The sequence below is a fragment of the Oryzias latipes genome, chromosome 12, assembly GCF_053564925.1.
Source record: "Oryzias latipes strain Hd-rR chromosome 12, Olatipes_Hd-rR_3.1".
Classification (NCBI taxonomy): domain Eukaryota; kingdom Metazoa; phylum Chordata; class Actinopteri; order Beloniformes; family Adrianichthyidae; genus Oryzias; species Oryzias latipes.
The window spans coordinates 31,734,644-31,747,147 of NC_136248.1; the positions used below are offsets into that span (position 1 = coordinate 31,734,644).

The window sequence follows — 12,504 nt, forward strand, 5'->3', positions numbered from 1 at the left end:
CAGGTTCTTGAGCTGCTTCTGTCACCTTCAGTTTGGTTCTTTCCTGCCTGGAGTTCCCCGCTCCCGTTCTTCACGCTTAGGTTGGAGTTACATTTCTGTTGATTTTAGAAATGTTATTTGCCGTTTCATTTGGTTTAGCTGGGCTTTAAAGGGGAGGGAGGCTGGTGTACACATGTACCTTGTTTATTGTACTAGTATAATATATCTTTTGTGCATTTGCTAGATTTTTTTCTTGACCTCTTCTCAGAGCTCCGTGCTGCATCCTTCTGTTTGCTTGGTAAACAAACTATTCAGGCCAAATCCTCCTCTTTGCAGATGACACTGAGTTATTTCTGTCTTTGTCTCCAGTTGATTCCACCATCCTGGGAAGGATATCCATCTTCCCTTCTGATGTTTTAATCAAATATGTAACAGTTATGCTGATCAATACCCCAGTATTAATCAGGAAACAGACAGGCTTTCAACCCCTGACTGTTAAGTATCAGACCTAATGCCTGTTTTCTGCATGTTTCAGCTCTGAGTTTGTTGTTGATGCAAACATTCAGTTTAATATTATCTATCTGTTTACATGTCCTGAGAGGGAAAAAGCTCAGGTTTGGAGCAGACTAGCCGCAGCAGTTCCGTCTGTTTCTCTACGAAGTTTTCCTCCTTCCTGATGGTGAGAAAAGTGTTGTGTGATTTCAGGCTGCGTCTGGCGCCCTCAGCAGTCTGGGACATGTATACACAGCCATCGGGGACTATCCTAACGCGCTGGCCAGCCATAAGCAGTGTGTGTTGTTGGCACGACAGGACCAGTGCCGGCTAACGGAGGCCCGCCAGCTGGGCAACATGGGTGCTGTGTACACTGCTCTGGGAGACTTCAACAACGCTGTGCAATGTCATGAGCAGCACTTGGACATCGCAAAGGTGAAAAGATTCTTGTAATAAAGCTCAGAGAGATGTTGCTCTAGCTACTTTAAAGCCTTAGTCCCAAATGCCCTTACAGGTGGATACCAGCTGTCTGGTCAAACCTGTACTGGGCACGCCGGTGACCCGGAAAGATCGAGGTGGTTGACATCAGTGACCCCGTAGAGAGAAAATATTCATGCACATTTTTTCTACGTTCATTTGGTGACAGGTCATAGTGAACACTTAGACAACACGTAAGGGGGAAGTAGGTGAGACAAAGGATTTTTTATTTTTCAACCCCCCCAATTCCTGCAGACTGAACAAATAGCCCCTTAGTGCTGTTCACGTGACACGTGCGCGCTCCTTGCTGCTGCCTGTTAGAAATGAGGAGCTTAGATAATCAGAGTGTACTTTGTGTGGACATCCTACAGACACTAATAAATCACGTGCACATACCGTGCGTGCAGCATTTGTCAGTAAGGAGCCAGAACTCACACCTTACTAACCAGAGTGTGACGGAAGGAGGCCGTACAACGGCATCACCCGTACGTCATACGTGTGGGAACTTCTTTTATCCTTATGAATTCTTTATGATATACTTCCCACACACACGACAATGGTACGTTCTGTTTTCATGGCGTCCCTTGAGGTGGCCGTACGAGCTTCAAAAGACACGCCTGTGCTCTCCTTAAGATGCAGCTGCTCCTCTCTACAACCCTCCATGGACCCGGACTACCCAGAAAGCCACAGAACCCGTACGGGTCAGCCCCCCCGAGCAGGTCCTGTGAATAAGGCTTATAGTAGAAAAACTGTGTTCTTAAATTATTTTTTTATCAGAAACGGTTTGTTTTTGTCAAATGTACTTTACACGTTTTGGTGGAATACCTTCCGGCTTCATCAGAGTCGTCATCAGGTGGTGGTGATGTGACGTCTTTAAAAACAGATGATTGTGACTGAGGCGGAGTCACCTGTCAGACTTTGACACGTGACTCCCCTCCTTGATGTCCATTTGTTGCTGGAGTATGTTGCTCCAGGTGTGAGAGAGCAGGAAGGCCCCCTCATCCCGGTTCATGGAAGTGTGGGCTCACTTTGGGATCTCCACCGCCTCCACGATCCATCTGTGGTGTCTGTTGTCTTCAGTCCGGAGGACTTTGGCCTTTTCCCAGTCCAGGATGTGGTTTTCTTGTTTGCATCCAAAGGACCATGAAAAAACATCACATCAGTACCCCCCAGTTAAACCGTATAAAAAACTCAGGCAACTACTGGTTCACCCAAAAGACAAGATCGAACAAAATAAGAAATGCAACGTCATTAATGAAATACCATGTCACACCTGCAACAAAACAGACATCGGAGAAACAGGACGCACTTTCATCACAAGAAAAACAGAACATCAAAAAAAATGCAAAAAGGAAACAATAAAATACTAACAAGAGCAAGACGACAACAGGCAGTTCAAGAAAACATGAAATCAGCCATAACGGACCACTGCAAACAAGAAAACCACATCCTGGACTGGGAAAAGGCCAAAGTCCTCCGTACTGAAGACAACAGACACCGCAGATGGATCCTAAGATAGATAGATAGATAGATAGATAGATAGATAGATAGATAGATAGATAGATAGATAGATAGATAGATAGATAGATAGATAGATAGATGACTTTATTAATCCCACAATGGGGAAATTTCATTTCATGGAGGCGGTGGAGATAAGAAAGGGAGCCCACACCTCCATGAACCGGGATGAGGGGGGCCTTCCTGCTCTCTCACACCTGGAGCAACATCCTCCAGCAAAAAACAGACATCAAGGGGCGGAGTCACTTGTCAAAGTCTGACAGGTGACTCCGCCTCAGTCACAACCATCTGTTTTTAAAGACATCACATCACCACCACCTGAGGACCCTGGCGAAGGCGGAAGGTATTCCACCGAAACATGTTGGTACGTTTGACAAAAACAAACCGTGTCTGATCAAAAATCATTTAAGAACTCAGTTTAAACTTGGAGACATGATGAACTGCATTGAATTATAGTAGAAAAAACTTTGATGTTGAAGTTTAATGTAGTTTCTCTTTAGATACTCTTCACTTCACCAAATTTAGTTTTCTCTTGTTTCACAAAAGTGTAAATGGTTTTAAAGTTTAAAGTAGTGTTTATTTACCACAATAGAAGTGATCAAATATGTCTTCATTTACCTGTGAATGGTTCAACTCCTGGTGAAGCCATGTGATCTTTGGCAGAGTCTGGAAAACCGTCGTGAGGAGGCGCGGGCGTACAGCAACCTGGGCAGCGCCCATCACTCTGAACGGGACTTCGACAAGGCCGTGTCCTACCACACCAGAGTGCTGGAGCTGGGGGAGGAGCTGGCAGACAGGGCCATCCAGATGAGGGCTTACGCCGGTCTGGGACACGCCGCCCGGTGCATGCAGGTCCGTGTGAGACTGTACGAACACGATTCTCGCTTCAGTCCGTAGAAATCGGGGTTTCTGCCCTCAGGACTTGGAGCGGGCACAGCAGCACCACCAGAAGCAGCTGGAGATTGCTGAGGAGCTGCAGGACAGAGCCGCTCAGGGCCGAGCCTCTTCCAACCTGGGTAGGTTTTATTCAGACCTTCTTGTTGTGAAAGTGGCTTTGAGCCATTCCTGTGCAGATCAGGAAGCTGGGCTGGACTCCGCCTTGTAGGTCTAAAGTTCAGAGATCTGCATAAACTCTAAAACTACTCAGGAGATCTTGACTGGTTAAAATGCCAGAGTATGATGGTTAAAAGAGACCAAACGTTTTCACATAAAGGATTTTTGCTTTGTCTTCTGTAGATTCAGACAAACAGAAAAAAATGAAATCAGATTTCCTGGACTCACATTGGAACGGTTTACTGAGCCATGCCATGGTTCAGGGACTTGGGCTCGCTACCGATCTGGTCCGATTCTCCAACTGTATGAAATGAGTTAGGTGACACGTGTCATGTGTCAAATCTTTCAAATGTTTCCACATAGGTCTTCATTGTAGACCAAAGAGAAAAAAATCAATGATCCCTGTTGTATGAATCCACCTTAAATTTGAACCTACCAGTCTCAGGGCGGACGCTCTACCCCTAGGCCACTGAGCTGGTGTGTGAGTCAGACTTGAAGGAAAGTCAGCTGACTGGTCTGAACCCCGGCTGGGTCCTTTCTGTGTATGTTCCCCCCGTTTCCTCCTACACTCCGCAAACATGCTTCAGAGGTTAACGGGGATCCGTGTTGATGTTCTGATACTGTCCTGTCTGTAGAACATCAACATGGGGTCGTGATCCGGAAGGGAGTCGGGTCTTTCAGAAGACGGGAGGAACTTTCAAAAGAGCTGATATTTAATAACTGGGAGGATAAATCATAACAGGAGGGAAGCTGCTTCACCAACACGAAGACTGTCCGGCTCCCCGTGGAGATCCGTCAGAACCGCTCTGGCGCTGGTCCGCAGTGGAATCCGCCTTTTAAAGATCAGTCTGTTCTGTGGATGAGAATGGACCCCCCCACACACACACACTCCCCCAGCCCCATCACAGGACTCCAGAGCAGCTCTTTGGACAATCAACTACCATGTTTTATTGAGCAGGCGTTGGTTTCTGCAGCCACAGTGACATCTGAGAGGGGGGTAACCTGACCCCACCACTGAGTGGGGGGGGGTCAATCAGCACTCTCAGGTTTGGCTGAGTTCTACACGTATGTTTTAGGCTGAAGTGTTTAGTCACTTCTGCCGGTCAGAACCATCAATATTTGATCGGGATGTGATGAGGATTCTCCGCAGTGTTTTCAGCACTTGAGGAGGACTTGAGAGCAGCTGTGGGTCCAAACGCCCTGCAGACACTTTCAACCCCTGATGAAGACTCTGGATGAAGACGGCGTACTCTAAAAGGCCTACGTTTCAGTTTATGGACTAAAAGGAGAATAAAGATGTGAAAAAAGCTCAAAGTTTCTACAAAAACTCCACTACACAATCAAATAAACCTTGATGAAATGAGCAACAGTCACCTCTGTTTTCTTCTAGCTGGGGGTCAAAAATAGTTCAGCTCCACAAGGTCACAGCTTTTTGTACAAAGGGGGTTCAGGTAAAACTGTGTTTCAGAAATCAAATGAAACAGCAATGATCATAAATGAATTCTCCTCCATATCAGACTATTCCATTAATTGGAATAAGTCTGTTTTATTACCACTCAACAGGAATATGGAACAAAGACTCACAATTCCAGTTAAAACAGGAAATATCAAATATCTGGGTATCTACTTTTCCCCCAAACTATCAGAACTGGTGCAGCTAAACCACACCCCATTACTGAAAAGCATACAGGACGATCTAACACGCTGGACCAACCTGCCTTTGTCCCTTATGGGCAAGGTAGCCACGGTTAAAATGAAAATCTTACCCAAGGTTAATTATCTCTTCTCAATGATTCCCACACAACCGCCATTAAAATGGTTCAAAACATTAGACTCATCCATATCAAGCTTTCTATGGAACAACAAACCTGCAAGAATTAGTCTAAAAACTTTAAAATCTGCAAAAAACTGTGGAGGATTAGAATTACCTAACTTCCACAAATACTTTCTTGCAAATAGATTACAATACATCTTAAAATGGTTAAAAAATAATCCAGAAACCAACTCATGGTTAGACTTGGAACAGGCGTTATGTGGAAAGATCAACCTGTCACAGCTACCATTTATTAGCCAAACAGTTAAAAAACAGGATTGTTTCAAAAGCATTAATATAAATGCCACCTTAACAGCCTGGTGGGAATTTCTCAAAATATCAAAATCATCAATTCAACCGTGCAAAATGACACCCATCTGGAACAACCCGGACATCCTTATTAACAAAAAAATGATTCACTTCCCAGCTTGGCAAGCAGGGGGCATAAAACAACTAGAGCACATAATTATTGATAGAAGATTCATAACTCCCCAGGAACTTCAAGACAAACATGGAATATATAACTTCTTGGAATATCAGCAACTTAAATCAAGTATTACTAAAAAGTATAAAATTAAAGACGACGATTTAAAGCTACCAGATGTAGTTACCACTCTGATTAATTTTTCAATGAATAGAACTCTCTCCAAAATATACAAACTTTTATGTAATTTAGATAACAATATTGCCCTTCCAACAAAAAAATGGGATGCAGATTTGAGCATCAGCACAGATGAAAGCTTCTGGTCAGAACTTTGTCTAAACACCTTTAAACTGACAAAAAGTCCAAATCTGCAGCTAATCCATCTCAAAACTCTTCACAGAATTTACTACACTGGACAGAGGATGTTCAAGATGGGTCTCAGTTACTCAGACATTTGCGAGCACTGTGATAATAATCTACCCGACAGCTACATGCACGCACTGTGGTTCTGCACGCCTGTCCAGGCTCTCTGGCAGCAGGTATGTGCCGATTTATCAGTCTGGCTTATTGTTTCAATCACTGCCTCACCGTCACTTTGTGTGCTTGGTGACATGAGTGCCATCGATATAGAAGAAGGATTAGCTTCTATCATTTTCATAACTCTTTGTATTGCCAAAAAAACTATTTTAATAAATTGGAAAAACAAGAAAAATATAAACATAAGTCAACACAGAAATCTGCTGTTTGATCATATCAGCTTGGAAAAAATGTCAGCCCAAAGCTCAAGTAACTTTGAAAGAATTCAGTCTCTCTGGTCTCCTGTGGTTGACTCCATGACTTAGGGGGTGGGGGGCTTGGTCGTCGCTGCTCCTTGCCCTTCTGCTGTGGTTTGGGGTGGGGGTCGGGGCTTCCGGTGCCTGGCGGGGGCGGTGGGGGGCTCCGTTGGTCGGGGGGTCGGGTCCGGTGCCTGGGTGGGGCGGGCTGGGGCGCTGCGTGGTCCTCTGGGCTTGGGTGTGGGGGTGCGTGGTGGGGGGGTGGGGTGGTGGTCTGGCTTGGCTTGGGGGGGTGGTCCCTTTGCCTGTGCTGGGGGGGGTTGGCGGGGGGCCCTGCTCGGGTGGGGGGGGCCCAGCGGCGCCGGATGGGCTGCCCATCTGCACCTGGGGCTGGGATCGGCCCTTCCCTGGCTCTGGGGCGGGACGGGACAACCCTCTCGGGGCCCCCGGTCGCTCTGGGTGTCACCCGCTTCGGCTGCGGGGTCTGGGGTGGGGTGGGGTGGGGGGCTTGTCGGCCCTGTCCTGTGGGGGGGCGTTCTGGGGGGGAGGGGGGGCCCATTATTAGTACGGGTCGGGGGGGCTAGCGGGTCGGGGTCTCCGCTGAGGCAATCAGTGGTTGCCTCGGCCGGTTGGCCTCCTCGGTCCCGTCGAGGCCTGACCAGAGCTCTTCTAGGGCCGGCGTCTGGGGGTGGGGGCCTGGGCTTGCTCCGGGGGGGGGCGACGCTTTCTGGCTCCTCTCTCTCTGTGTGGGGTGGGTGGTGCCGGGCCTGGGGTGTCGGCGCCTCCGGGGGTGGGCCCCTGGGCTGGGTGGCCCTGGCCCCTTTGCTGGGGGTGGGCTGGGGGACGGCTGTTTGACCACCGGGGGACAGTCTACCAGCTGTCCCCAACTTACCCCCTTCCTTATATAACCTCATATTAGGGTGAGGGGGTGGGGGGTCTAGCCTGCGATGCGCCTTGGGGGGGGGCTACTTGGGAGTGGCCCCCCTCCTATGGTTGCCGTATGGAGTGGGCCCCCCCTCTTTCGGTTTTATTTGCACCTTAGACATGTAGGGTCCTTGGTAGGGGGGGTGCTTGGACATCACTGCAAGCAAGCAGCAGATGTCCTCCTGGCACCCTACCCGCCAATTTTAACCGCACCTTAGACATTTAGGGCCCCTTGGTGTGGAGGGTGAGGGGACATCACTGTGAGTAATCAGGAGATGTCCCCTTAGTGCCCTACTCGCCAATTTTAACTGCACCCCCCTTAGTACACACACCCCTCCCCCTTCAATATATACATTCAAACATAAACACACACACATGCACACAAACACCCTCTCAAACACCCATACACGCACACACATTTTACAAGGAAGGTGGGACCTGGGTCCATCTGTCCCCTACCCCTTCCCTGGTGGGGGGTGCGGGCCCCTTGGCGATGGCGGCCGTGTCCCTTGGGTGCCGGCTCCCTGGGCCCGGCGGTGCTCTCTCCGCACGGTGGGGGGGTTCATATTACACCTGAGCCGGGGGTGTTCGTGTCCCTGGGGGGTGGGTCCTGGTCCTTGCCCCTGGGCGCTGGGCCCCGCCAAACTTCCAACATGGCCGAGCCTGGTCGGGCCATATTTATAACATCCCTTGTGGGCCGCCCTTTTTTCCCCGGGGTTCCCCCCTCCTGGGCGGGGGCGGCGGGCCCCTGCCTTGCTCCTACCTGGACCAACCGTGGGCCGGGTGAGTGGCTGCCTGGAGTGCGGAGCGGGTCTCCCTTGGGGGGTCCTGGTTCGTACCTGGGGTCGGGGCGGGGGGATGCCCGGAACTCCTGGGTGGTGGTGGGGTGCTCGTCTGGGGCTGTGAGCGTCCCTCTCCGGTGGGGCCCTGCGTTGGGCTCTTCCGGCGCGGCGGGGGGCTGCTTTCCTGGCTGGGCTGGGGCGGCGCTCTCTTTCCCTCTGCGCGTCCCTGCTCTCTGGCTCTGGGGGCCTCGCGGCGGTCCGGCTGGCCCTGGCCTGGGTGGCGGTCTTGGTCGCCCGGGGGGCGGTTGTTCCCTGCCTGTTCCCGTGTGGCGTTGGGGGAATTCCGGCTGCCGCTGCTGCTGCGGCGGGGGTATGGGTGTGGGGGTGGCTGGGCGCTCCTCCTCCTTCTTTTCACATTCCACCATCCATTTTAGAAGAACATAAACACTCACCTGAGCACAGGTGTTAGCTCACCTTTGCACTAATAGTTTGCATGATTGAATGAATGAAAGATTTCACACTAGTTGGTTTAAAGGCATAGGTATGCGTTCGTGAACACTATCTGTTTTGTGTGCATGTTGACATGTGGACATTTTTGCGGCTAGCAGGTGTGTTGATAATATTTGAGTGTGTGTGAACAGGCCCCGCCCTTTTTGTACTACATTTGAACCGTACCGTAACGATAAACAACCAGTAAACCTGTCTGCTCTATGCTGCTTCATGGTCTTACCCCCCTTCCCCTCCTATTATCACCCTCCTACCCCCCCCTCTCTCTAACGTCCCTCTCTCTTCTTCCCCTCTTTCCTTTTCCGTCCGGTCCAACACCAAAGATTTTCAAACATGATTGAAATTAATAAATTTTGGCCTCAATTACAAAAGGGGTTTATTCAGACATACCTTTGGTTTGTCTGAAGATGAATAACCCCTCTTGTTAAAATAAAATATGTCCAACACAAGAGGCCCTCAGCTCTCATCTGTTTGCCTAGCTGTTGGACAGGACAAGTTAAAAAAAAAAAAAAAAAAAAAAACTGTGTTTCAGAGATCTCAGAAAATTGACAGCCTCTCAGTTTGAGGTGGAAATTCCCATATTTTTGGACAACACAAAGATTTGTCCCTGAACAAAACAATACCATAATGTGAAACGACAACACTACCCAGAATGCCCAGAGGGGCCGTGAGGCAGGCGATTGGTCAGATGAGTTGATGGGAAGTTTTTCTGGTGAACTGTGTCGTTCTTTATGTCTAATAATATTATAATATTGATTTCAGCCGTCTGACATTGTTCAGGTTTTTTTTTCCCGCTCTCCGTCTCACTTCGCCGCGGTCTTCAGTAACAGTTATATTCTTCTCCGTGTGAAGCTCTCAGCAGACGCTTTGACGCTTGGCTCACAGGCTTCGGCTGAAGTCGTCTCATGACAGATGAGCTTCACTCTGTGCTTCAGATCAATGATTCAACTCATCATTTATGGATGATAACGGCTCTTTTGCTGCTGACTTGACAGCCCCCCCCTTGCTTTTTCCCTTGACTCATTCCATCCTTTTGTGCCCTCCTCTCCTTCTTTGGTTCCTCATTTCTTTTCTTCTTTTTTCTAACTTGTTCTGTCGAACAGCTGAGCAAGGAGATCAGAGCTGAGGCCCTCTAGTGGACAGATGTTGCTGTTACAGCAGGGGGTTATGCAGCTTCTGACACACGAGGAGTATGATAGTATAAACCTCCTTTGTATTTGAGGCTAACCTTATTTATGGTCATTTTATGTGTGCACTTCTTTTTGGGCAGAAAAGAGAGGGAGAGAGTAGACATAGGGGGCAAGGGTGCAAGAAAGGAAAAAAGGGGGTGAAGACTCTGATCACAGACCCGAGTTGGAGCGCAAACCCCAGCACAACCAGAGCACAACCCCCTACTGTGTCCAGCAGAAGACCCCACCGACCCAAGAGTCCCTTTCAGCCCTGGAAGGGGTCCTATCACTATCCGAGAGTCCTGACCAACCCTCACTGACCCATGACACCAACCAGAGCACACCTAAGAAACAGCCTCGTCACACCCCAGGCAACCACCAGCCCTCCCTGCAGAAAGTCCAGCAGAGAGAGGCAGGCGGACTCCCCTCCTGGTTGGTCCAAGTTCACCACATTAGCCAACCAGAGTCCCTTGATGAGGGAAAAGGTTGGAATCCCAGAAAGCCAAGGCAAGGACCGGAACCAGCACCACACGGACCCAGACACCCCCAGAAACAGATATGATGTGATCCCTGGCTCATGGAAACCCTAAGGTCTCAGGGATCCCCCTCCCCACGTGGAGAGAGGACCACCGGCCCAGAAAACAAATGCCCAAGGGACGGCACCACTCCAGCTCCATGGGGTAGGGGACAAAGATCTAAGACACCACCCTCCTATAGTGGATGTGTGTGAGGGTATGTGTCGTAAAAAGGGAACGCTAGAAACGGTGGGGAGGGCACTGAGAAGACCCCCCCAATAGGGCTCTGCATATCTGATGTGCAATTAAAACTGAGGGGGGGGGGGCACAGAGCTGTAAGCCAAAACAAGGAAGGAGGAGCCACTGCCAAGTAGCCCAAACCCTTAGATACATCATATATGTAGACAAGGTTCCCTTGTATAAAAAACCTCTGGAAGATCTTTTGTTTACGTTGTTTTATAAAAAGGAGAAGTAAAGAAATGGAAATAGAAAAATGGAAGCACCATTCCCTCAGTGCCCCCCAGTTTCATCCTCTTCTGGCTGCTCTTCTCTTCCTTCTATGTGACTTGTGTTTTTTGCAGATCAGCACCATTGGGTCCAAAACTTGGACAGGTTGGACCCGGTTCAGAAACTTCTTTGTGATGCTTCTGTTTAAATCTTAATCACAGCTTTTCTGGCCAAGATCAGCTTCAGGTCCCAGCAGGACCTGGAAATGAGACTTCAGGATTTTTTTCTGCCAGATTTCTGCTGCAGTTTAAATACTTAGTAATAATACATGGAGCTGCTGTCTTTGAAGATCCAGTGTCATTTTTTGAGTCATTACTTCTTTAGCTGCTTTTGTTGGGTTTAACTTTCATTTTAATCTCATTCACTTGAGTCTAAATGTAATAAATGTACAATTGATTTGGTACCTGAAACCTGTTGACCACCTGAGAGGAAATATTGATTTTAATGCTCCTGTAAAATGCCTACTCAAAGTCAGCTCCGCCCACCATGAAATGTGAGAAGAGGAGTTTGTGGGAGAAGAAAATAGAAGTTATGCAGCTGAAAGTGATTTTCAGTAGAGCCAGATGTCGTTTCAGTTTGGTTTAGGCTGTGTTTTACGCCGAAGCTTTTTGAACATTTGACATCATTGCTTTGGAGAATCACACCTCTAACCTGTTCCAAGTTCCGGACCACCTCTGCAAGCCAACATAGCATGAATTTATAATTATTCCCAACATTCACTCCACCCTCGGAAACGCGCGTTCAGGAAAGCCACTTCCAAAAAATCTGTGCAAAATCTGTCTCAGGAGAAGCAGACCAGAGTCAGACCACATTCAAGTGGATCAGTGTCTGATCACAAGTCAAGTAAATCGGTGTCCATCTTACTTAGCTCGTGTTTTAAAGTGAACTTAAAATATATACCATCATTCTTTTTTTAAGTCTACAAAACATTTGCATGATACAAATCTATTGTACTTTAGGGTAAAAATTGTGTCTATTTGTTGCCTTTTATTTGTTTTGACAAATAAAACTAACCAAAGTCCTAAACCCGACCAGATAGTTTTAATGCCTAAATGAATAAAAAGGCTAACTAGAAGCTTAATCAAACACAAGAATTTTGTGTTAAATGATGCAATCCTGGTCTTGGCAAGTAATTGTGTGAATTGTGATTAGAAGTAAAAGTAAAGAAATGCTGCATTTTTTGTAAAATAGAAAATCTAAATATAGAGCTCTCCACCTTCTGGCTCCAACATTTGGTTTTTAACTCCTAACTTTTCTGGGGTTGTCTCTAAAAACTGGATTGTTGACTCCTAAGAAGGTTTTTCATCCCAGTAAAAGTGTGGCGTGGCCCTCGGGGCCAAAGTTTTCCAGTTTGGTCTCCCTGGACCAAGACTCAGATCTCTGCATGTGGCGTTCTGAAAACCAGAGGAGCCTCGGCGGCAGATATTATTAGATTTGTTGAGCTCTTAAATTATTTACCGGTCTCCACTCATGCGTTTCCACAGGTCTGAGCACCGTGAGTGTTTACTTTCACATGAGTACGTTTGGTAGATTTGCATCTCCCAGGTCATGGTGGGAATCTTTCAGCCTGC

At 48.0% G+C, this 12,504-nt stretch overlaps 1 protein-coding gene across 3 annotated transcripts in view; it reads left to right on the top strand.

Annotated features, from left to right (window-relative positions):
• ttc28 (tetratricopeptide repeat domain 28) overlaps positions 1-12,504 on the top strand; it is a 111,493-nt gene that overhangs the window by 64,120 nt on the left and 34,869 nt on the right. For all 3 annotated transcript variants that reach the window (XM_023960667.2, XM_023960669.2, XM_023960670.2), the window contains 3 exons: positions 685-906; positions 3,130-3,318; positions 3,386-3,482. In XM_023960667.2, the coding sequence (XP_023816435.1) occupies positions 685-906; positions 3,130-3,318; positions 3,386-3,482 (508 nt within the window). The remainder of the gene's footprint in view (positions 1-684; positions 907-3,129; positions 3,319-3,385; positions 3,483-12,504) is intronic.